The 23,286-nt window shown below is 36.8% G+C and overlaps 1 protein-coding gene across 6 annotated transcripts in view; it reads left to right on the forward strand.

Annotated features, from left to right (window-relative positions):
• astn1 (astrotactin 1) overlaps positions 1 to 23,286 on the forward strand; it is a 234,735-nt gene that overhangs the window by 74,056 nt on the left and 137,393 nt on the right. For 2 of the 6 annotated variants that reach the window (XM_079877707.1, XM_079877706.1), the window contains exons 5-9: positions 1,573 to 1,722; positions 3,951 to 4,097; positions 7,292 to 7,459; positions 17,600 to 17,684; positions 19,478 to 19,552. In XM_079877707.1, the coding sequence (XP_079733833.1) occupies positions 1,573 to 1,722; positions 3,951 to 4,097; positions 7,292 to 7,459; positions 17,600 to 17,684; positions 19,478 to 19,552 (625 nt within the window). The remainder of the gene's footprint in view (positions 1 to 1,572; positions 1,723 to 3,950; positions 4,098 to 7,291; positions 7,460 to 17,599; positions 17,685 to 19,477; positions 19,553 to 23,286) is intronic. The other 4 variants (XM_079877709.1, XM_079877708.1, XM_079877711.1 and 1 more) reach the window with 2 other exon arrangements.

Below are 23,286 nucleotides of genomic sequence, written 5' to 3' on the forward strand. Positions count from 1 at the left end.
TGGCAGCTGTTATCCATCAACATTTGATTAAATGAGTGTTTACTAAATAGGGTGCTAAATCAGAGCAGACAGCGCTTGCAAATACACAGTAATTAGTGATTCTCAGTGAATTCTTTCTAAAATGTTTACTGTAAAATCGTTTTGACAGTGTGCATGCTTTTAGAAGACATATTGAGGACATCTGGTATTTTCACATTGTTTTTGTACTTTTTAATCCTTCTTTACAGTGTGTATCATTTGCGGTGATGTGCTAAAATAAAATGCTTGATTTTCAGAACTCTTTCTATACTCCTGATTTCACTGTAGGGCCAAAAAACCCGCCTGAATGTTGTTTGCATCACAGCTTTAAATGTTTCATGTGTTGTTTTATGGCGGTATGAAAATCTATTTCAAAAATAAGCATGTTCAGTTCATTTCGTACAGATGGCTCATCTATAAATTATAATTATTTGTTCCTCCTCTGCGCCAGCAGAGATGTTTTTAACGGATAGCCACACTGTTGTGTGGATACAGAGTTACTCAAACATTATTTCTCATCATTGCGAGGCAGTCTAATCCACGGGTCAGTGCGCTCATGCATCTCTTCCTCATGCGCTGCATAATGAAAGCGTTTGTCTAGCTCTGACGGGTAAATTGTGCCTTTTGTGCACGGCAAAAAAAAGAGCCCAAGGAGGCGTGCATCTCTTATCTCAGTCACACTCCTTACCTCCTGTTCATTACTTATATTTACTCAATACTCTTCTGAGAGGAGAAGCGCATCTCACAGAACGATGACTTCTGTATGGGTTCCGGCTTATTCTCTGTATGTCACATTGGTGTGCGCTGTGTGTATGTGATGTATGTTTGCAATTATGTAGTTTCTAATGTGTTTTTAATTTATTTGAATGCTTACAGACCTTTTTACAATGCAATTGCTTGATGTCAAAACATTATTATATGATCATATGATGTAAATATTTCACACTATTGTATTTAGATTTGTGCTTATCATTGTCATTTATTACATCATTTCATTCACACTTTGACATCTAACATGTGACTTAAATAGCAAAAACGTTTGCACTGTTTTTTCTGCATTATTTGTATGATTTTCCCTCGAGATCCCTCGAGTGTTCGAGTTTGATATTTCTAATGAATCTGTTGTTTGGGGGGGGTGGCTTTGTATAATTACTTTCTGTATTAATCAATAATTCTAGATAAGTAAACAAAAGTATTGTCAATTAGACAAAAATCATCCTATTGTCATGCTGTCACATTTGTTTAATCTCAAACCCTCAGAATGATATTGTGCTTGGAAATGTTGTTGTATGTTGGTGAAATCATTATTTTCTTTCTAAACTGACTTTGAAATAATCTGAATATTTAATTGGATTGTCAGTCAACAATTAATGTTGACGTTGTTTGTTTCTGGGACCAGCATAATTTGAGTCTAATTTGTTTATGGTTATTTTACACAAAAAAAAACTGAAAGGTTTGTCTGGAAACTTTTGACAGTGGGCCTACATACTTTTTTTTTTTTTAAATATGGTTTGATGAACGAGATGATGGATGGTTTTTGTGTGAATTCTACAGCGGGTTCAGTTTTCCTGAACCCGGACGGGGACTCTGGAACGGAGGCAGACAGTGAGCCGCAGTTGACCTTCTACACCGACCCAAACCGCAGCCGCCGTCGCAGTCGAGGTATGAGAAACGGTAACGTCAACTCCGCGTGGGGCTCCGGGGGTAAGGAGGATTTCCACACCATCGCATGATTTAAACCTGCACCGCCTGACTGTGACATTTGGTGTTCGTGTCACACTTTGTTCGGAACCCGAGCAAATCATTAGTTGTGAAGCGGCTTGCCTTAAAACTACCTCATTGACCGCGGCATGTCGTTTTGTGTGAGATTTGCCATTGATTTGCCATTGCAGTTGAATGCGGTGTTAAAACAATTTACAGGAAAGCATAAATGCTTCACTTTTTTGTATTTTTTTAACGGTCTTCCAAATTGGACTGAGGGTCCCTGAGCAATTTTTAAGTTTCTTCTGAGCCTCTTTGTGGACTCCATGGACCTCCTCTGAAAATGAATGACGACTAAATGCAAGCTTACATGTATTTAAGCACCTTAAGCTTAGCAGCTCCATCTGTAGACCACCATTCAACATTAAGCACGGTAAATGCGTGCATGTTAAGTGCTAAGAGAGCGTGTGACAAAACAGTTGGACAGTACTGTCAGACGCTAATGGCTAGAGTCTGTCTAAAACTCTGTATTGTCCCCCAAGGAGCGCTGCATTGTGTTCTGGAGAGACCTGAATGCAAAACTCTCTAAACTCTTGAGGAGCTGCCACTTGAAAGGCAACTAACAGACGATCACTTTGGCTTTAATACTTTCTCCCTCTAATTACCAAATGCTTAAACCCTGTACTTGTCAAAAACACTAGTCAGATGTGGCAGCAACAACACCTTTAATTGGACTTAAGTTAATAATAGACATGGCTTGTGTCACATTTTTTTACTCTCCTAGATCACTGCGTGAATTGTTGATAAGTTAAGAGCAGCGTGTTGATATGCTGACATATTTGTGTATGTTAACATTAAAAAATGTTGGTGTTAATATAAGCTGTCGAATTTGAGTGAAGTAAAGGTATATATATATACAGTATATATGCTGCCATTTATCTGACTTCTTCACAGTTAAAATTTTAAAGCTTATAATACTTACAGAGATGAGGGAAAAGTCAGGGGACAAAAAAAGCCAGATTATATTCTTATCTGAAAGGAATTATTTTAAAATAGTTTTGCCTGTAATTAGTCCTTAAAGGATGTGATTGGCTCAGCAAAGGACCAAGCACAGTGTTTCATCTGCTGTATGTCAAACTGACAAAATGTGAAAGCACCAATTTCCATAGCGTAAATCAACTGATGAATACTCAAAAACATAAGGAAACAAACCAGTTTTTAGATTTCAAAATTTGCCCACATAAATCAGTGTTTTGAAACCATTTATACAAATTGCTGGCATATGTGTGCAAATGTTTGAATCAATGCTTTTTGTTTTCTTTTGCTCAAGTGTCTTTATTTCTTCAGAGTCAATCTTTTTTTTTTTTTTTTTTTTAAATGTGGGATCTCTGAGATAACATCCACGCTTAAAATGATGATATCTTAAGTATCTATGCTTTAATATGGCAAAACAGGGATTCCTCCTTTTGTATATGGTCTGCTGCATCATTAATGCAATGCTTAGCAGTTACATTGATTCATAACTTCTTTGTAACTCCTCTGTTTTTTACACACTGCATATAATCATTGTAAATATGTCTGTCAGTTGTATTTTGATCTTTATCATCATCATCTAATTTCATTTCATATGTATTTCATTGCTGTTTTCAACCTGCTGCATGCTATTTTTCATGTTTATCCTGAGAGTTTTAAACATTGTGTTAATGAGCAATCCAACTAGCAACATGAATGTCTTCGAAATCTGATCATCAGTATTGTGTCCTCATACATTTGTGATTTGGTGTGTTATGTCATATTGTGCGTTGTTATAATACCATCAGTGTCTGTCTTGTGCCTTGATTTTACATGTAGCAGATGTACAGGGCAGCACTACACCAAACCAGTTTGGCTATATTACAAAAAAGTGGTCAAAAACAACTTGTTTTTTTAGTTTTTTTTTTTTTTTTTTTTTTTTTTTGCCATTTGCACTGCAGTATTTAGCATAAAATCAGCAGGCTTCAAAAGGAAAACTGTTATCTCTTCACCGCTTTATTCGTGCCAGATCTGCCGCCGCTTGCAGAGTTTGGCTGGCTGGTTTGATCCAGTGCTCCTTTCATGGACCACCAACCCTGATGTGGGCTGTTTTTTAACTGCCTCCCTTGTGCCTTCCCGAGGTGCACATAAAAATGTGAACTTTCCAGTCTTGTAGCATCGCTCTTTTATTGCATTCTCTCTCTCTTTCTTCTCCTCAGGTTCCCCACGGAGCCCTATCAACAAGACCACCCTGACTTTGATCAGCGTGGTGAGCTGTGTGATCGGCCTGGTCTGTGCGTCTCACCTCTCCTGTAGCCTCAACGTCAGAGTCATACTCCACGTACCAGAGCACCTCATTGCAGACGGTAATCTCATCACTTGCTCCGCTTCCCGTCCGGCCCCTGAGCAGCAGGGGTCCTCAGCCCCCCCATCTACCCCCCACTTCTACTGTATTAAAGCAAATGTCATACTGACTTCCACCTGTCTCTTGTGAAAAGCCTAACAGATGTGTGCTGAAAGCATCAAAGCACAATCATACACGAATGCATGGTCTCTAGTTGTGTTTCAAATGATGTACACCGTGCACTTGTACTTACACTATGTACTCGGGCATCTAGTGAATGAATTGTTAAAGAGTAGTATGGTCTCAAATGAAACACTAACGTTTATTTTTAATTGTAACACAGTAGGTTTTCAGACACACATTCTCTCATTTGGAGGTTAAAGCGCGCACGCAGACCGTCTACGGCACAAGCCAGATTCCACCATATTTGGAACCATATCTTTCCCCGGTTAAAACAACATCCCTTCTTATGTTCTTTCATGTAATATTTGATGCTATAAAATTAACTAGAAGGAAGAGATGATCGGTTCACGAGCAGCTTTAGGCTCTACAGCGATCTGTCATGACACGTTAAAGAGCCACAAAAATGTATTTATAGTTTAAATTTCTTGAAAAAATTACCAAATTTGAAAGTTGAGACTTTGTTTCATATCAAAAGTAACCTGGTCTGTCCTGTCTGTCAGCGCGTTGTCAGTGTCCTCTCTGCTCCGCTATGTATTTTTCACTGCATGAGAACATGGTGTGGCGTGAGAGCGGCATGGCTTGTCAAACATAGCAACAGTAACTAAAGGGGGGGGGGTGTCTTTTTAGACCAGGTGTTTGTTGGTCAATGGTGCAGTCTATTTCAGTTGCCTCGCTGTCTTCTCTAATGCAGCTCCACAGGCCAGATTATTTAAATGAGTAACATTGTGACTTCATAAGATCTGGAAACACATTCATTTGTTGCAGTTATTGGAAAGTGGATTCTGTTAAACACAATATCCCCCTTTGGAGTGAACTTTGAGCTTTGTAACCTTGCAGATCTTTTTCATGCTCAAACAGCAACATTACACACTAACTAAAGATGAAAAAGTGAAAAAGCATAATAGGACCTCACATTTGTAAGGTTCTGTCTTGACCATAGATGTCTCCACCGTCTTGACAATTAACCTCTAAGCTACATCATTATTAAAAATCAAGTAGCTAACTTCAGAAAGAAGATAGTACACTACAAGTTGCTATAAAAAAACAGCTAACTACTCAACTACAATGAATCTATTTAAAGAGTAAATTAAATACATCAAATAAAACTAGAAACAACCTAATAAAACATGAAGACATGTTGACTAAAACCTGGACAGTTTGCTTAAAATGCGGACTGCACAGAAATCATCTAATTGAATCAGTACATGAATCACTGAATCCAAGCAAACTGATTGAAATGAGAGTTTGTGTAAGAGGAAGGACTATTGATTGACTATTTCCTTAGCCAGCTTGGCTGTGTGTGTGTGTGTGTGTGTGTGTGTGTGTGTGTGTGTGTGTGTGTGTGTGTGTGTGTGTGTGTGTGTGTGTGTGTGTGTGTGTGTGTGTGTGTGTGTGTGTGTGAGAGAGAGAGACAGAAAACTGAGATGTAACATTTTGTCAGGCTGAATTGCTACTTGATGGAAAAAATTTGCTTGTGACTGGAAAAAAAGCAACATTATTTTGAAAACAGCTGAGCTATTGTCACGTTATGAAAAATGTAGTTAAGTTAGTAGCGCTACTTGCAGTTAGTTACTCCCCAGAACTGCACTCTGAGACACACACAACTGTAAACAACAACTAGCCACTTTCCCCAAGGGTTTTCTGTTTGCGCTTTGGACCTAAGTTACGTTTGTGTTGGATGAGCTTGTTATTGAATTTCAATGTTGCACCTGCAGTCCAAGACCACAGGCCAGTCTCTCTTTCTCTCTCTCTCTCTTACTCCCTTTCCTCTCGCTCTTTTTTTCAGCTCCTTGGCATTTCAGCCGTCATTTCTAGAGTTTGGGCGATATGATGGATTGTGACTGGCTTTGCTCATCTGTCATTTCGTCTTTCATGCATAGCTCTTTTCTATGGGGTCTGGTGCTTTAGGGTAGATTAACATTCAAATAGATGTCTAAGTGGAAGAAATCCGAAAAGAGGAGACGTGAAGGATTCACAGTTCGCCTTTTGAATTTGAAAAATCAGATTTAAGAAATGTCTATAACTGTCTAACAGTATTACAGGGTAAAACTTTATGTCAAAGCATATCTGATAAAACTTGATTTTTCTGAATAAATTCTGTTCTATGTGGCAAATATTCAGAGGAATGATGCAGAATACATAATGCTTCCAGTTCAAATGTTTTATCTTTGTTGTTGTATCTTATCCACAGCTGTGCATGATCCATGAAACATAGCAATGCATACAATGCATAGAATTTCAGCTTTAAGGATTTTGCTTTGCTTTAAAAGCTTTACAAAAAGTCCAAAACATAGTTTAATGCCGAACAGTTTGTGGAGGGAAAATGTACATGCTGCTGTTTATACACTTCTTGAGTCTCGTAGTACTGTTGATGTGACGCACAAATCTTATAGCGGATAATAGTCAGTTGAGTAGTTGAGTAAATGACTCAATGGGCAGGAAGAGTCCCTGAGCGAATCAGTAAAGGAATCTGAATGAAACTTTGCGGTTAAATGAATAGTCCATTCAAAAATTTATATTTTGTTATCATTTACTCACATCCATGTTGTTTTCAAAACTGTATGCATTTATTTCTTCTGCTCAACGTAAAATAATATATTTTAAAGGAAACTGATAACCAAACAGTTTTAGTTCCCATTGACTTCCCTTGTATTTTTTGACCATGCAATTTGGGTGAGTGTGAACCAAAACTGTTTACTTACCAACATTCTTCAAAATATCTTCTTTTGTGTTCCAAGGAAGAAAGAAAGTCATTAAGGTTTGGAATGACATGAGGATGAAGTAAAGATGACAATCTGGTTAAACTTTATTTTGATGGTCCACTTTAGACATTCTACTAACTACAAGTAACTTCGCAACTACATGTCGACTAACTCTCATTAGAGTATTAGTAGACTATAGTAGACTGTTAGGTTAGGGTTAAGTGACAGATTCCTAACTCATTTATCTTACTTTGGTACATAATTTCAAAGCTCACTAATAGAGTTCACTAATTTACTCGATGTAACTCTTGACTGATATCCTGTCTTCCAGGCTCCAGATTTGTTCTGCTTCAGGGCAGCCAGCTGGATGCTTCTGATTGGCTGAACCCAGCCCAGGTGCTGTTGTACTACCAGCAGAATGCAAGTGGCCTCTGGGTCAATGATCTGTGTGGCCGCCGTCTCTTGGATCCCTGTGAGCACCAATGTGACCCAGATTCAGGTACAACACCGCCCTGACACGATTCCTTACTTCACACGGCTCATCTAGAAACTGACACCAACAGGGAGACACATTCCGAGGGGGATAGTTCACCTTCATGTCGTTCTAAACTTTTTTTGTGGACCACAAAAGAAGTTTTTTTTTTTTTTGCTAAATGTCTCAGTTAAATAAATAAAAAAAAAAAAAATCTATTTTGTTCATACAATGAAAGTCAATGAGTCCAGTGTTGTTTTAGATACTAGGGGTGGGACTCTTTTGGAATCCTACGGTTCTTGGGGTCACAATTCTCGATTCGATAAATGCATAGATTTGATTTTAAACTTTTAAACATTTGGAGTTATATAATAAATATAGTAAATATAATACACGCTGTTGCATTCTTAATATTTAGTGATTTAGCCTCAGATAGAGGATATGTTGATTCGCTTTAACAAGCAGATACTGTTGGCTTCAACGGTAACCGCTTGTGCATCCATGTTAAATGCGCTTCTCGTGTGTAAAAAGTACCTGTACACATAAGAGGCGGTAAGATCACAAAAAAAGCTTGATGCGTGCCAGTAACTGTACATTATTTAAGGCTATTTTCCTGTTGCAAGCCTGTGCGCTTTGTAAACTGTCCGTGTGCTGCTCTGCTCTCACAATTGACTCCCGGCTTCTTTGTTCTGACAACATCACGTTAACAAAATGTGTTAAAATGTGGGAATCGATTAGAATCGTTAGAAGATAGATAGTTCTCAGACGTACAGCGCAATTGTGCTTTGGGATGACCCAAGTTTGAATCCCGGCACGTGGTTCTTTCTCAATCCCGTTCCCCTTTTTCTTCCACTTCACTTACTGTCCTCTCTCCAACTCTTACTGTATATCTGAATAAAGGGAAAAATGCCAAAAAATAAATCTTAAATATATATATATATATATATATATATATATATATATGTATTAAAATATCTTATTGTGTCTTTCACAGAAGAAAGTCATACAGGTTTAAAACGATATGAAATGTATTATTTTTTTAGCTGAACTGTCCCTTCAAACTGCACTCTGGGAACTCTAAAAAAAAATCTGAAAAAGTGAAAAGCATTTTTTTTTTTTTGCCTTGCCTTGATTAGTCTGCATTTTCAACTAATTAATCATAAAATAATGTCTCGCTCCACCACTCCGCCCTAGTGAACGAATGCCCTTCCCCTCCGCTGTGTAAAATCAATGTGCTCAATGAACTGCAGTTGTAACGCAGCTTCCTTTAAAGAGCAGGAGGGACAGGAGAGAGGCTTAGCTCTGATTCATCTGTCGTTTCATTTGCAGATTTCTCTGAAGGTGTCTCTCTTGAGTGAACAGTATTAAGTAATGAAAGCTTAATTGAGTGAGAGCTGTGAGGACAGTAATGCTTTACAATGAATCTTTGTAATGTAAGACTTGGGCTTATACAGCTTCAGTGACCTGGATTTGAATTATTATTTCTTTTTCTTTTTTCTTTTTCTTTTTTAAATTCATGGCTGGGCCGTAAATTAGGCAAAGCACAGATCAAATGGAATGCCTTTAGGATATTCTAAGCCAGAGAAGCATTACTATTCTAGACGATACTTGATTAGATTCAGGAATATTGGGTTGTTGTATGTGAGCACTTTGACCATCTAAGATCTCAACAGTTTACTTATAATATGCCAAATAAACAGAACAGGTACCCGTTTTAATTTATTTTCACTTATTTTCACTTTCTCAATTTCAGGTGTATTTAAAACAGAGTTATTTAAAACAGATTTACACTTTTAACACAACTTTAACAGATTGCATATTATAAATTTTGAATTTAATTAATTTGATTAATTGTAATTATTTTACCCTATTGACAGTCATAGTTTTTTATGAGAAAGATATACTTTTAGATATACTTTTGTAAGAACAAAAATATCATCCATGAATGGTCTATATTTTTGGTGTATCCTTTTACCTGTCCACTGGGGTTTTGTAAGGTATTATTTGCTATATAGAACAATATTTTTTGTAAACAGTTCTATACAAATAAATTAGAAAAAAAAAGAAGAAAAAAAGTGTTTCTCTTTATACAAGCAACATTATCCTAATAGGTAGAAAAACAAGATGCTCTCAAATTTGTATACATTAAAGTTAAAGTAAAATTTTCCAGACATTTTAATCATGCCTTTTGGTTTTAATACAGTGGTGACATAAAAAAAGACTATTATTATTATTATTTTTAATAGCTGCTTTTATATTTTTGGATACTTTAGGACTTTAGATTTGGAGGTTCTTGGCATTAGATTAGCATCTTATTCCAGTTCCTTTATTTCAATTGTTTTATTGTTAAAGAAAAAAAATAAATAAATCAGTACACACTACATAACTATAAAACTTGACAGTACAGTGTTGATGAATAATCTCAGGCAGTGGGCAGAAGATTTTGTTTGCATAATAAATTTGAACGCTCTTTATCTGCATTTTGCTACCAAAGATTGCAAGTTTGTAAGCCGAGATTGATCAATTCAGTTTTATATTTTTTCCTGTCAGGCAAAACAGTTAACAGGCACCCAGGTACATCCAAATGAATGGTAATACATTCGCTTTACAGGCTTTTTTCCGATCATCTGCAGCTGGAATCAATCCAACATTGTTATCATTTGTTGACAAGTTCCGCCCGTTTGCATCCATAATTCAAAAGAGGAGCTCCATTGGGCTTTGAAAAGAGAATCTTCCAAAGATAAATGAATCAAAGTTGGACCTTTGGGAACCTGTCTTGGTTTTCTCACAAATGAAATCTAAAGGATGAGGCCTTGGTACTGCCAAGGTTCAATAATTGCATTGTGCTTTTTTTGTATGATGCATTCTTAATGAAAGGCTCAGTGTGTGTAAACCGTAAGACTGTCTCAATCAAACAGGAGAGGGAGATACTGATGAAAGTGGGGATGGAGAGCGACAATAACTGGGGCTGTGTGCGCTTTAAAAAAGATTGTAAATCAGAGGCACAGAGGATGTGTAAAAGCTGAGATGAGAATCGGACTGATAACAGGCCTCTCTTAGTCCCTGTTCACCTCCCTCATTCCCAGCAGGCTTCAGAGGACATTTATTAAACAAGAACATGTGATGTTGTGTCTCAGGCTTCCTGATCCTTGCACTTTTGTTTCATTAATTTGACTGAATGATAGATCCCCTACAGACTCTCTCTGTGGTCGCGGAAAGGAATTACTTTGGACTTAAAAACTTCATTAATAGGTAATTCTACACAGAGTGACTACTCTGTCTAAATTCAATAGTAGTGATTTTTTACACACATGCACATACACAAATATAAATAAACTAAATAAATGGAGAAATCAGCAGTATTTTGTATAGAGCAATCATTACGCCTTGTTTGCCTTTTCACAAGTTGTTAGATTTGGTTTGTTTTTAACATGCTGAAATGCATAAGTGTTGCTGAACATGGACGTTAATGGGTTTATTATTATTTTTTATTTTAACAAGTGCTATAAAATTACATTTAAATTGAATTGAAATTGTTTCTCTTCAGGATTATACATGCATTGTTCTAATAGTGAATAGAAACATAATATATGCTGTCAAGTTAATGTAAACAAAATATTTTTCGGAAACCTCAATCACATCTTTTGCTTTTAGTATAATGATAATATAAAAGCCCATTATTATGACCGCCGCTAGCATAGCTAGCGAAAGCGGTCATATAGGGATTGTCAAAGTTTTTTTTCTTTTTTTTTCCCGTCATCTACTGAATTTTTCGTCAATGATACCAGGGACACCGAAACACCGGGGAACATGAAATTTGGTGGGCATGTAGCCCCACTAGACTTTTACGGAAAAATTTCGTTTGGTCCCCGGGGGCCACTCCCCCCCTGCGCTGGGCCCCCCGTGAATTTTTCGTCAACGATACCAGGGACACCGAAACACCGGGGAACATGAAATTTGGTGGGCATGTAACCCCACTAGACTTTTACGGAAAACTTTCGTTTGGTCCCCGGGGGCCACTCCCCATAACCCCCCCCCCCCCCCCCCCCCCCCCGCGCTGGGCCCCCCCAAACCCAAAAAATGCAGTTTTTCCTAAATAACTACCTGAACTGTGGCACTGAGGATGAAGAAATTTTTATGGTATGTTGGTCTTAAGGGCCCACATCAACCTAGCCCATAATCACTCATTTGTGATTTGCGCCCCTCCCATAAAAAATGAAAATGCAATATTATTCTGCTTTAATCGCCCCTATCTTCAGTTGAGATGTTCAGAACTGCACCATATTTCATGTGTATGATTAACTTGACATCCTCTGGGGGTATGCTAAGTTTCGTAGAATTTCATCCATGGGGGGGTATAAAATAAATTAATTTATGTGCACATTTAGTGACTGTACACTCATCGGCCTGTAGATGGTGGTGTTGAGCGAAGGGTTGCTGGTTTAGGATGATACTGTCACTGAGGTTGCCAACTGTCCCGAATTAGGCGGGACGTCCCGTATTTTGGGCCTAATTTATTTGTCCCGTGCGTGACCTCCCGTGTCCCGTTTTTTGAGAAGCTGATAAACCACTGACTGATACAACAGCAACAGCAGCAGTGCTGACCACGACACTTGAGAATGATCACCGACACCTGTCATCATCCAATCACAGCTTTTTTTAATCACTGTTTTGAGACAAATCATTGTTTGATTTGCGAACATCCTCTGCCGTCTGATCACTTCCGCTTCAAGCCGGACTCGTCTCGCGCTATTATTATCGTGATTATTGTTCATGAGTCTAACATCCAGCCACGCAAGAAAACATGTAATCTACCTGAGGGAATAATATGCTCAAAAAACATTTCTGATTATTATTAATGTTTTAAAGCTTTTAGAAAGTACATAGAAAGCTTTTGTAACATTATCTTAACTGTCACTTTTGATTAATGTAATGCATCCTTGCTGAATAAAAGTAGGCAATTACTTTCTTTATTTTTTTTCCCAAAAAATAATCTTACTAACCCCAAACTTTTGAACTGTAAGCCTAGTGTATAATGTTAAAAAAGCTTTCTATTTTAGATAAATGCTGTTATTTTGAACTATGGTTTGTTTGTAATGTGACTTTTTTCATGTATGACATTAAAATTATTTTTAGAATTAAATACATAAATAGGTTAAGCAATACAAATGTGTTTATGTCTGATAACCTTTTAAACACAAACTTAACTGCAGACACTGAAATGACGTACACTGTGTGATACAGTACAAATATTTTGAGTGTCCCTCATTTTCCTATAAATAACCACGATTGTCCCGCATTTTCCTTTTCTGAAGTTGGCAACCCTAACTGTCACACACACACATGCAGGAATACAAACAAACGCAAGCATGCACACACACTGACATCCACACGCACAGACACACACCCATACACACACATACAAATCCACATGCACAGACACACACACACAAACACACACGCGCACACACATGTACGCACGCATACATACACGCACAGACACACACACACACAGACACACACATTCACAAACACACATACATACACACACACACAGACAGACATGCACATACTACTACTTTTTTTAGGTATATACATAAACACGCAATACAGCCAAATTGCTCCACGTCATTTATTTTTGTGGAAAGCCAGTGCAGGCCTGAGCGGCGGTCATATTTTGTACCGCCATGCGGTACATCTAGTTTAATTTTGAAAATGTATAGTTATTTTATATATTCATTTTTGAAAATATATAGATGCTGTTATATATTATATGCCTAGTTTTAGGTTAAAATTTTTTTTTATTTTTTTTTTAGTGAATGTAGTTTTAGAAGCTGGTGACAATTTATTTTAAGTTCACCATTTGTAGCTTCAACTTTTGAGTTCACTAGTCTCTTAATTCATTTGAGGTTTTGAAAATGACACGCACAATAATTAATTATAATACAACTAGAAACATCCGGAAAACAGTTAAGCTGGATACAGCATGTCACACTGCAGGACACTTTTGTTGCACTCTGCAGTACATTTTCAAATTATTAAGCAATTTTGACACATTGTTTCTAACAGTTTGATTCCCTTATGCTTCGTCAATACAATTAATTAAAACTTATTTTATGCTTCAAAGCTGAAGATTTTTTTCTTTTATGTAGATATGTCACATGGCAGGACTAAATAAACAAACAATGGAAATACTTCCACATACACATTATAAATTTAATTGTAACAGCTTAAAAGCTTGATAAATGTTTTGTTTACTTCCTGCTGGGGTCCTGATTAGTTACATTTGCAAAGATTCCCTACAGATAGTCACCCCAAATATCCAATTTAAAAAAAAAAAACAGAAAAAATATCCAGAAAAAAACTGCTTCTGCATATATTCTGTGAAGAGATAAATTAAAAAGGTATGTATTTCTTATGCATACAGCACTGGCTGAGTGCCTGCTGGATATCAATAATGATCAGTCAATCACAGAGCCACTGGGTACATGTTTCCTGGCAAAATTGTCATTTACCACCCAGAGGCATAAAGGCTCCCTGCATCTCATTTGAATTGATAAAAATACTATTATTACCTATGGTACACAGTTAATTTCAGTTTTACAAATTACTTTGGCAAAGCTAAAACAGTTAACTATGCAAATAGCATAGTGCAGTGCTTGACATTATTCTTGGCCCTGCCAAATTGTGCCTATGATCAGCAATATATCAAATTTAGTGTTTATGACCCATAATGAGAAATTACTTTTTTTGCTGAGCTGTACTTTTTTCTTTCTTTTTTCTTTTCTTTTTTGGTTGTTTCAAACGGACAAATACACATTTAGTAGAGTAATTTAAAGTTTATTATATGCCATTGCTCCGTTCTTCAGTGTCACATGATACTTTAGAAACCATTCTAATTGGCTGAGTTGGTGCTCAAGAAACATGTCTTATCATTATCAATAATTTGCCTCTTAAAAATCTCTTAGGATTATTCGATGAATTGAAAGTTCAAAAGAACAGCATTTATTTGAAACCATACTGACCCCAAACTTTTGAACAGTAGTTTGTATTAAATGTTTAATAAGAGAGAAGTAAACTGCTAATGCAGTAAACTATATTGATCTATATCACAATTAATGTATGATTTAGTTTTGAAGATTGCCTTTTAAATAGTTTAGCTTTCTTTCCAACTTGTATCTTATACTACATACAATTGCCCTTCAAAAAAAAGTTGTTTCTTAGTCAGAGCATCAGGGTTGGAAATCCAATATTAGTCTGCATAATGCAGAATTTAAGGTCACTTGTATTCCATTAGCAAATCTCTGGGCACATAATCACTGGCATTATCAGCATATTGATGACTACTGCTTTGCAAAAAAAGTCAGAAGATATCAAATGTTTTCTTTAGCCTTTTCCACACATTGTCTTCGCACTCGTAACACATTTGTTTCCATGTTTGTAAATGCCATTCTTCCTCTGTGCCCCCTCTGTATTTGCATCAGTCTCCTCACACGTTTTTTCTCACATGGGGCGCGCGTTCCTGCGCAGGGTGTAGCCTCGTCAGTCCCATGAACCCAAATCATGAGCGACATGCCTGCGGTTTGCCCTGACAAGACTGATCAGTTGAACTCAGAGTGATTAGACCTGTCTGAACCATGAGCCCTACTGAGGAGGGCTGACACATGGAATCTGCTGTGCATGCAGATGCTTCAACACACACAAAACTAAGAGCACCCATTTACAGCATTGCATGTCTGGAGAATCACCAATTGATGTAAGCATGACAATTAGGTCATTTTCTCTTGACCCTGAAGGGGATGAATTAATATCAGTCACACAGAGAGGCGATTAGACTACAGATTGGGTCGTTGTGCGAATGCGAGGGGTGTAATGCCAAAGTACAGGCAAAGTCATGTGACTCCGTAGTGGGGTAAAATCTGTTCATAGCTGCTTCACACATTAGCCTGAATGGGTTAACCTGGTGGAAAGGAAATAAAACAAAGTAAATGACTTACTGCTTGTGTTTACCATCAGTATCTAAATGACCTTGAAATGGTTTGAAACACGAAATGATCTGTGAGTCAGCAATTTTTAGCAACCACTCAGCTCAGTTAAATGAAAGTTGCATTACTGGGTCTGACAATCGATTTATTTGCAGTATTTACTAGCAATTTGTTGACTAATGATCTAAAGAGAAGATGATATAGTACTTGTTATTTTTGTAAATATTATATTTATGCATTGCAAAATTTTTCAAATGTGTGTGAACTTGATGTGACTTATTTAGTTAGTTAGTGTACGGTAACTTGTGTTCCATATGCCTTTAATATCAAACTGAACTGGAAGACAAATTGGACAAAAAGAAAAACAAACACACCCAGAGAAGGAACTTCACTCATTTCAGAGGTTTATCACACACAAACTGTACTGTACTGGACACTAGTATGATAAATGATTTATTATTTATTATTTTCTGTTATTTCTAGTACATTTAACGCACTAGATATGGTTGAAAGACATGACAAAATTAGAGATGCACCGATTACAATTTTCTGGGCCGATTCCGATTTCCGATTTTTCATTAAGTTTGACCTGCCGATACCGATTTTAGCCGATTCCGATTTAATTTTTTCTAACCACTTTACAGCACACACAAATATTTATTTTATATAATTTGTGTAATAGAACATTTTACAATTTGCATAGTTCACACACATCTAAAGTGCAGTGTTGTGGAAGAACCATTTCCTTTTCACATTCAATATCCAATAATTTTATATAGCCTATATATGTATTTAGCAAACGAAACGTCTGTATGAAAACAGGGAATGGTAATAAAATAATATATAAATAAAAAATAAAATAAATATAGCCTTGCAGTATAAAGATATTTCTCAAACCACACACACACACACACAGGCCTTTTGCAATCACTTGTACAAACTGAATAATAAAGCAAGTTTAAATGGGTACATTTTCTATAAATATTAGTCTTTGTTTTCTTTTCTAACATAGCCTACTCCAGTTCTTGTTAAAACAGGCAAATTCTGTGCATTTTGGGCACTTTTTTGTGAAACCCTATTTAGGCTATTTTTCATCAAAAGTGTGCTTTCCCTTTAATTGAGCGTGAGCAGTGCAGCAAATAGACTCGGCGCCGAAACACGCGCTTCACTGCTCGCGACGCACCTGCTTGACGCTCACGCGCTGCTCCTGCTTCCGTTGTGAATGTTGTGCACTCAATGATTAACATGCACGGCGAAAAAAAATACCCGCTTGCGGTCTGAACGGACGTAATTCACGAGGTTTTCTACATGTGCTCCGTGTGCACGTGTGATGCTGATGTTGCGCGATGTTAATCATGCGGCGCCCGAGTGCATTTAACCGGCATAAAATCGGCATTTGTCAGACTGACCGGCCGGTTGCCGGTTACGGCCGATCACGTGAAAATCGGCCAATTCCGGTCACCAGCCGATCAATCGGTGCATCTCTAGACAAAATACAAAACAAGTTTTTAAAGTATTTGATTTGCCATGCTCTTTATGTGAAGATTTAGTTAACAGTAATGTCTTTCTATGGATGTGCTATGGATTATTTTTCTATGGATGTGCTTCATTAAAACTCCCTCACAAAAATGTTCAATGGTAACCATCGTAGTGCCCCCCCCCCCCCCCCCCCCCCAAAAAAAAAAAAACCTGTGGTTGCTACAGTAATCGTTAATGTAATAAAATACACCATTGTCATACAAAATGAAAATGGGAAAGGTTAATAAAGGTGTTCTTGCATTTAAAAAGCTAGATAGATCATAATAGAAAGCGTCTCCAGGCACCAGAATTTAATCTAAAATCTAATCAGAATTTATATCTTTCTTCACTTAACACAGAAAAAGTGAGATGTCCATCTAGTGCATGTTTACATTTAAAAACACATTAAAAACAGCTCAGATGAACACATCCAGTTATTTTACAGTGTTTTAAGGAAGTCCCATTGTAATTTACGATGATTTTATTTTACAGTACAGTATTAACAATAGTATTTTGGCAGAAAGCTGGTACCATCCTAACTACTGTACATACTGTACAGGACACATACTGTAACAATTAGGGCTCAGCATAATTTTATTATACTTTTATTTTATTTTATCTTATTGATAATGAGGGTTTAAATATACTAATTGTCTGCTTTCAGGAGAATGTATCTGTTTCGATGGCTACATGAAGGACCCTGTTCACAAGCATCTATGTATTCGCAACGAATGGGGCCCAAATCAGGGGTGAGTACCATAAGCATCTTGTGTCGACTCTGATATACAGTACAACAGCGCTACTACAATCAGGTATCTGCCACCTCGAAGTTGGTTGTGCTTCTTATCTGTAGTAAAAATGTCTCCAGTGCTGATAGCCAGCCAGGTGTTATGCACTGTTGGGAAATTACATTGGCTTGAATTAATTAGCTTTTTTTTGCATGATGTTCTTCCTCTGGAATTGGAAAAGGGATTAGTGCAGTGAAGCTCTGGGTCATTTTAGATTTGTGTGACAGTGATTTGCATTTCAGTATACCAATGAGATGTATGTATTGTGCAGTTTTAAATTGCGTTACACGTGTAAGAAATGATGTAATTCGTCACTTGCGTGCCTCGTCCAAAAACTGCTTTTAAAATGACCAAAGTGAATCTAATTGTTTTTTAAATTCTGCTGTCCTTCTTTTTAGTTTCCAAACTTCTGTTGTTGCCCTCAGATATTTTAGCAGAGGACTGAATATAAGATTAACTGCATCTGAACTGATGCTATCTTTGATCTGAGGTAACAATGTCAGCAAGCACAAGTCAACAGATAGATGAATGAAGCACAAATGCGAGAGAATGGCATAAAATATGAGAGTGTTTTGCTTCTTAACAGTCCAGAAATAATGAAAGCACTTAAATGTTTGGAGCACAAGTTTCTAATCCCGGAAAGACTTGTATTTAAGATGTTTAAAGTTAATTAGACCCTCCCTGAGGAGAGTTTCACATGCTCATCTGGGTTTGAGGCTGTCGCTCTGGAGCAGTTTGATTAAGACTTGGAGGTGAGGAAAGCCTTGGCATTTTAATTGGGAGGAAGATGGGAGTGATGACAGTGGGGCGAGATGGATCCGATAATTAGAAATCAAATTGGAACAATCATTAAGATTGCCTTAGGGGAGTGGAATAGCATTGGATGTGCTTGTTCCCTTTGTGCGATGCTGTGAAGGTGTGAACAGTTTTTAATTGACTCTAACACTTAGTGGAGGAAAAAGAAAGTCCGATGCCAAATGCTTTTCAAAAGTTTCAAAGTGCCAAGATATTTCTGAAACTGTTTTTCTGCAAATCCATGTGATAACTTACTTTGTGGCACAGACAAAAAATGTACAAGTTATAAAGAAACTGACTTTAGTGTTCAGCATTATTTTTATTTTTATTTTTATTTATTTTTTATTTTTTTATTAATTTTTGCACCTTCCTGTGGTAATGGGTTCTCTGAACGTTCCTGCTTTTGGAACTCTTATGAATTATGAATGCTGCAGGGCAAATGTTGATGTTTAAACAGCAGTAGGTGATATGTGGTGTGAAGTGGTCTAACCAGGCTGTGAGTGCTCTTTTGCTGTGAGTAACAGCTTACTTAGAGAGGCATCAGCTCCTTGTCTCTTCTCTTATACTGCAGCGACAGCCCATGTCCCCACAGCTGCCTCTCTGCATTAATCTCCATCAATTCACATAGAGAACTGGATAAATACACGCTCGAAGTCACGCTCACGTATATACGGGACTGACTGAGTGGCTGCTGTTGGTCGCAGTTTTTGCATTGTATCTGCTGGAAGCAATTCTGTGATGTTCATATCAGGAACATAATTGGTTTGATGTGGGGGAATATTCCCACAAAGGAATATTTTCATCACAAAGTCTTGCAATTTTAAAGGTCATTCGAATTAGTGAAGAAGGGCACTGTTTAACAATGAATGAAGAGTCTATGGTGTAGCATACAGTTTTTTTTATTATTATTATTTTAAGCATTAATTATTCATTTTGTTTTTGCCCTTTCTGTTTTGCAGCCCATGGCCATACACAATTTTCCAACGTGGCTTTGACTTGGTGATGGGAGAGCAGCCATCTGATCGCATTTTTAGGTGAGAAAAAAATTGTTAATTTTTTATTTGTACTATAAAGTTTGTGACCCAGTTCGAAATGAATAAAAGTCTAAAAAAATATTTGGAAGATGTCTCTATGGTTTTACGGCTAAATGGTTGCCTTTACGGCAAAAAAATTATAAATAAGGAGAAATGTCTTAAATGTTTTGCATACTGTTTAACGGGTTATTTCACCTTTTTTTCAAGTGATAAAGTATGTTTACAAATTGCTTAAGTCATAAAATTTTAATAAAGCCAGGATGTGAAAATAAATTAAAACAAACTTAATTAATTAAAACTAAATCCATAAAACTATCCCATGATGTGAACCCCTAAAAGGCTATATATGTGAAGCAACTGACAGAAACCTTTTAGGCCCTATATAGAACTTGTGTACATAAGAGTGTACATAAAACATAACTAGTTGGTTAAAAGTAATTTAATAATAATAAAAATAATAAAGTTTAGAAAAATTAAGTTAGTTCTGATAAAAGGTCTAGTATTATTTGCAGGTGCCAATTGTAATGCAGTTCAATTCATACATCCTTAAGTTTATCTTAAATGTCCAAATACTTTTTGGTTCTACCTTATATAGCAAAATGTATACTGTACATTCCATTATATATGTCTGCTGAAAATGAGCTTTGAAAAAAAAGGTGCTGACAAGTATGTAATAGGTTTCTGTTGAGACGGAGTAACTTGTGAAATGCACTATACTTATTTTGTCATTTTGGCTAAGCTGACATTTCTTTATTCAGCTTCAAAGAGCTCCTTTCACAGTTCAAATAAAAACTTGAAAATGGAAAATTGACGTAATTACTTTTAATACGGTGCCACCGAGTGCATTTGCCTACAAATACAAATGTTATCCATATAAAAAGGCATGAATTTTGACAATGTTTACTTCTGGCTACTGGAGACTCAGGACTAATAAGTTCATTGCTTTATGCACTTGAGATGTTTCAGTCTGTGAGGTGTATGTCTTGGAATATTTAACAGTGCTAATCCAATTGTAGCGACATATGGTTACCTTCAGTTGCCATGCATAATCTCCTTCATTTGCTGAATTATTCATAGATCTCATCCTTGACATTGCAAAGTCCTTTGATTGTTCAACCCTAATTCGTTTGCACAAATCGTAAGCAATTTATTTACAAATTTTATGAATCGGTGTTCTTTCACATTTGAAAACAACACCGGGAGGGCATCTTGTAATTGGAATCTGTGTTATACCCCCAAAAGTGTAAAATCTCATATCCCTTTGCTTTGGGGATCCAAACAAATACATTTCATTGGGACAATTAAATGTTTTATTTCCAAACAAACCTGCACAGACGTGAATGTGTGAGACGACTTGAATGAAAGATTTATTTTCAATTTCACAAAGCCTTTCCTCATACATCATTGATTTGTGCCATGAATGAATAGGAAAGGCCATAATCAATTTCGAATGCTTCACTTATTCATTTATATATCTAGCTTTCAATATCAGACTCCGAAATGATGTGACTGATATTTCCTCTACTTTGAAAGTGGCAGTACAAGAGTGAGAGATGGAGAAAAGATGTGTTGTTATGGTGCAACTAAACCTCAGTATTTTTTAATCTGGAGTTTTATAAACACTTCAAATCAGTCTGTAATCTAATTTACTTTCCAATCTGCAAACCATTCAAAGTTAGAAAGAGCCTTTCACACTCAAATCATGCTTTACGTGTCAGTAAACATCCAATGTAAACTTCAATATCCACACGATAATGTCGGATACTGCTGCTTTTAACAGAACTGCATTTTATGGTTATTTCTTTTCCGTCCTGTTCTGAGGTTGTGTCTTTGTATGTCATTGAGCCAGAGTGCTGAGATAGTTTAAAAGGTACCCTGACGTTTTTTGATAGATGTGTTTTTCCCTTTTAACTTCCACCTGCAAGGCGGGAGTTTTATCCCGTTCTCACGATTTTGTTCAATAATCCATTTACAAGTCAGTTTTCTGCAAAACTCAATTTTAGCCGCTTCTCAGTAGCAGGCGACAATATCCAAATGTGTCAAGCTTCACGTTTTGTCCTTTGTTTCCTGAATCTGTATATTACAAAACACTTGAGTGGGTTTTCAGCAAATCTGTGGTGTGCGGACATACCTTTTTGTGATGTCATGGAATTATGAAACATCTATGAGTATGGATTGCACTAAAATATCAGTCCGTTTTCAGTCTCAAATTCAACAAGAAACTTTTACTTTAACAGATCTTTTTCCATTTAAAACGCTGTGCACATGAAATGAACAAGGCTTAATTGGATTTAATGTAAACAGTAGCTGATGATGGATGATATATTGACAGAAATGAGTTTGTGGTTACAGTTGATGAGGCACGCGCACCACCCCAGGTGTGATGAGATAGATTCATGTGGAGAAATCCAGACGGATGAGTGCAACTGCAAAACAAGCTTGCTGTGTATTGCAGCATAAAGTGGTCAGAATTCAAGCGCAATTGCATTTTCCAGTTGTGCAGAATTTAAACTATACATTAAATGCATATTTGTCTTTGCATTTCCCCCACAATTGGCAGTCCTCTTTAGTCTGGCTATCACCAGACCAAGCTCAATCTTTTAAGATTGAACATTGGTCTGGGGAGTCTGCTATGTATTTTCTACTGCACAAGAGGCGTGATCAACGGGCATAGTTCAAATGACTCTGTACGCAATTGGATAGTCCTTCAACCAATCAGACCAACGATCCGGGTTATGTACTTTGCAGAGCGACGCGAAAACTCCAGGCAGGAAATGTGTAACCAAACGTGTTGATCAGAGGTTTGCAGAAGCAGCAATGGAATCAAGCGATTTTTGCAGGTTGTGCAAAAACAACAACATGAAAGTTAGTGGTATTTACTGTACACCCACTCGGGCGATTTATTTGCTAAAAAGAAGCCATTGAGCATCGTCGAGAGGTTAAAAGGAATTGGACAGAGCCGTAACGGCTCTGGAATTGGATTGAATTAAACCCGCCAATAGCGCGCCAGGTGGATAAGCCAGTTTCACATTTGAAACTGTATCAAATGCCCTTCTTAAATAAAGAAACATTTCAGTAAGCATTCCTATTTAGAAAAAAATCATAAAAGAATAACAGCTAGGTGGCAGGTGCACCTAGAGCTAGCTAGCATGTTAGCTTAGCACACCATCAATACACGACCATTTATGAGATTAAAACCATGTTTGTGCTCCAAACTTACTTTATAACGCAAGTCGAGTGTTTTAAATAATCTTCTGTGATCTAATTTGGCTTCAGATAAAAAAATCAGACAGAAAATCTATTATTTTATAGTATTCTGCACGATAATAAAGTCTATATAGATTAGCATTACATTATAAATATAATCTATTATTATGAAAATACCTGGCATGGCTTGAAGGACACAGGTAAATCAAATTTTTTTAGCTAAAAGCCCTGAGGGACGTTGTTTTGTCAAGCGCTGTCATGATGACAGCACAGGATTTTTTTTCTGAATGGGAGCGGCTGACGGTCATAATTCATATTAAAGGTATCGACTCATTTTTTCATTTCATAACTCCTGACACAAATTAAGAAATAACTGTCACTGCAAGTTTCTCAGAATACAATAGTGGTCAAATACTGAAACTTGAGTCTTATATCTTTTTAATGATGTATAGTATGTCAAGATATAACATTAAATCTGATCTAAAAAAAAATAAAACGTTTCAGTGCGCCGGCGTACTGGCAAAGGT

The sequence above is a fragment of the Squalius cephalus genome, assembly GCF_949319135.1.
Source record: "Squalius cephalus genome assembly, chromosome: 7".
Lineage (NCBI taxonomy): Eukaryota > Metazoa > Chordata > Actinopteri > Cypriniformes > Leuciscidae > Squalius > Squalius cephalus.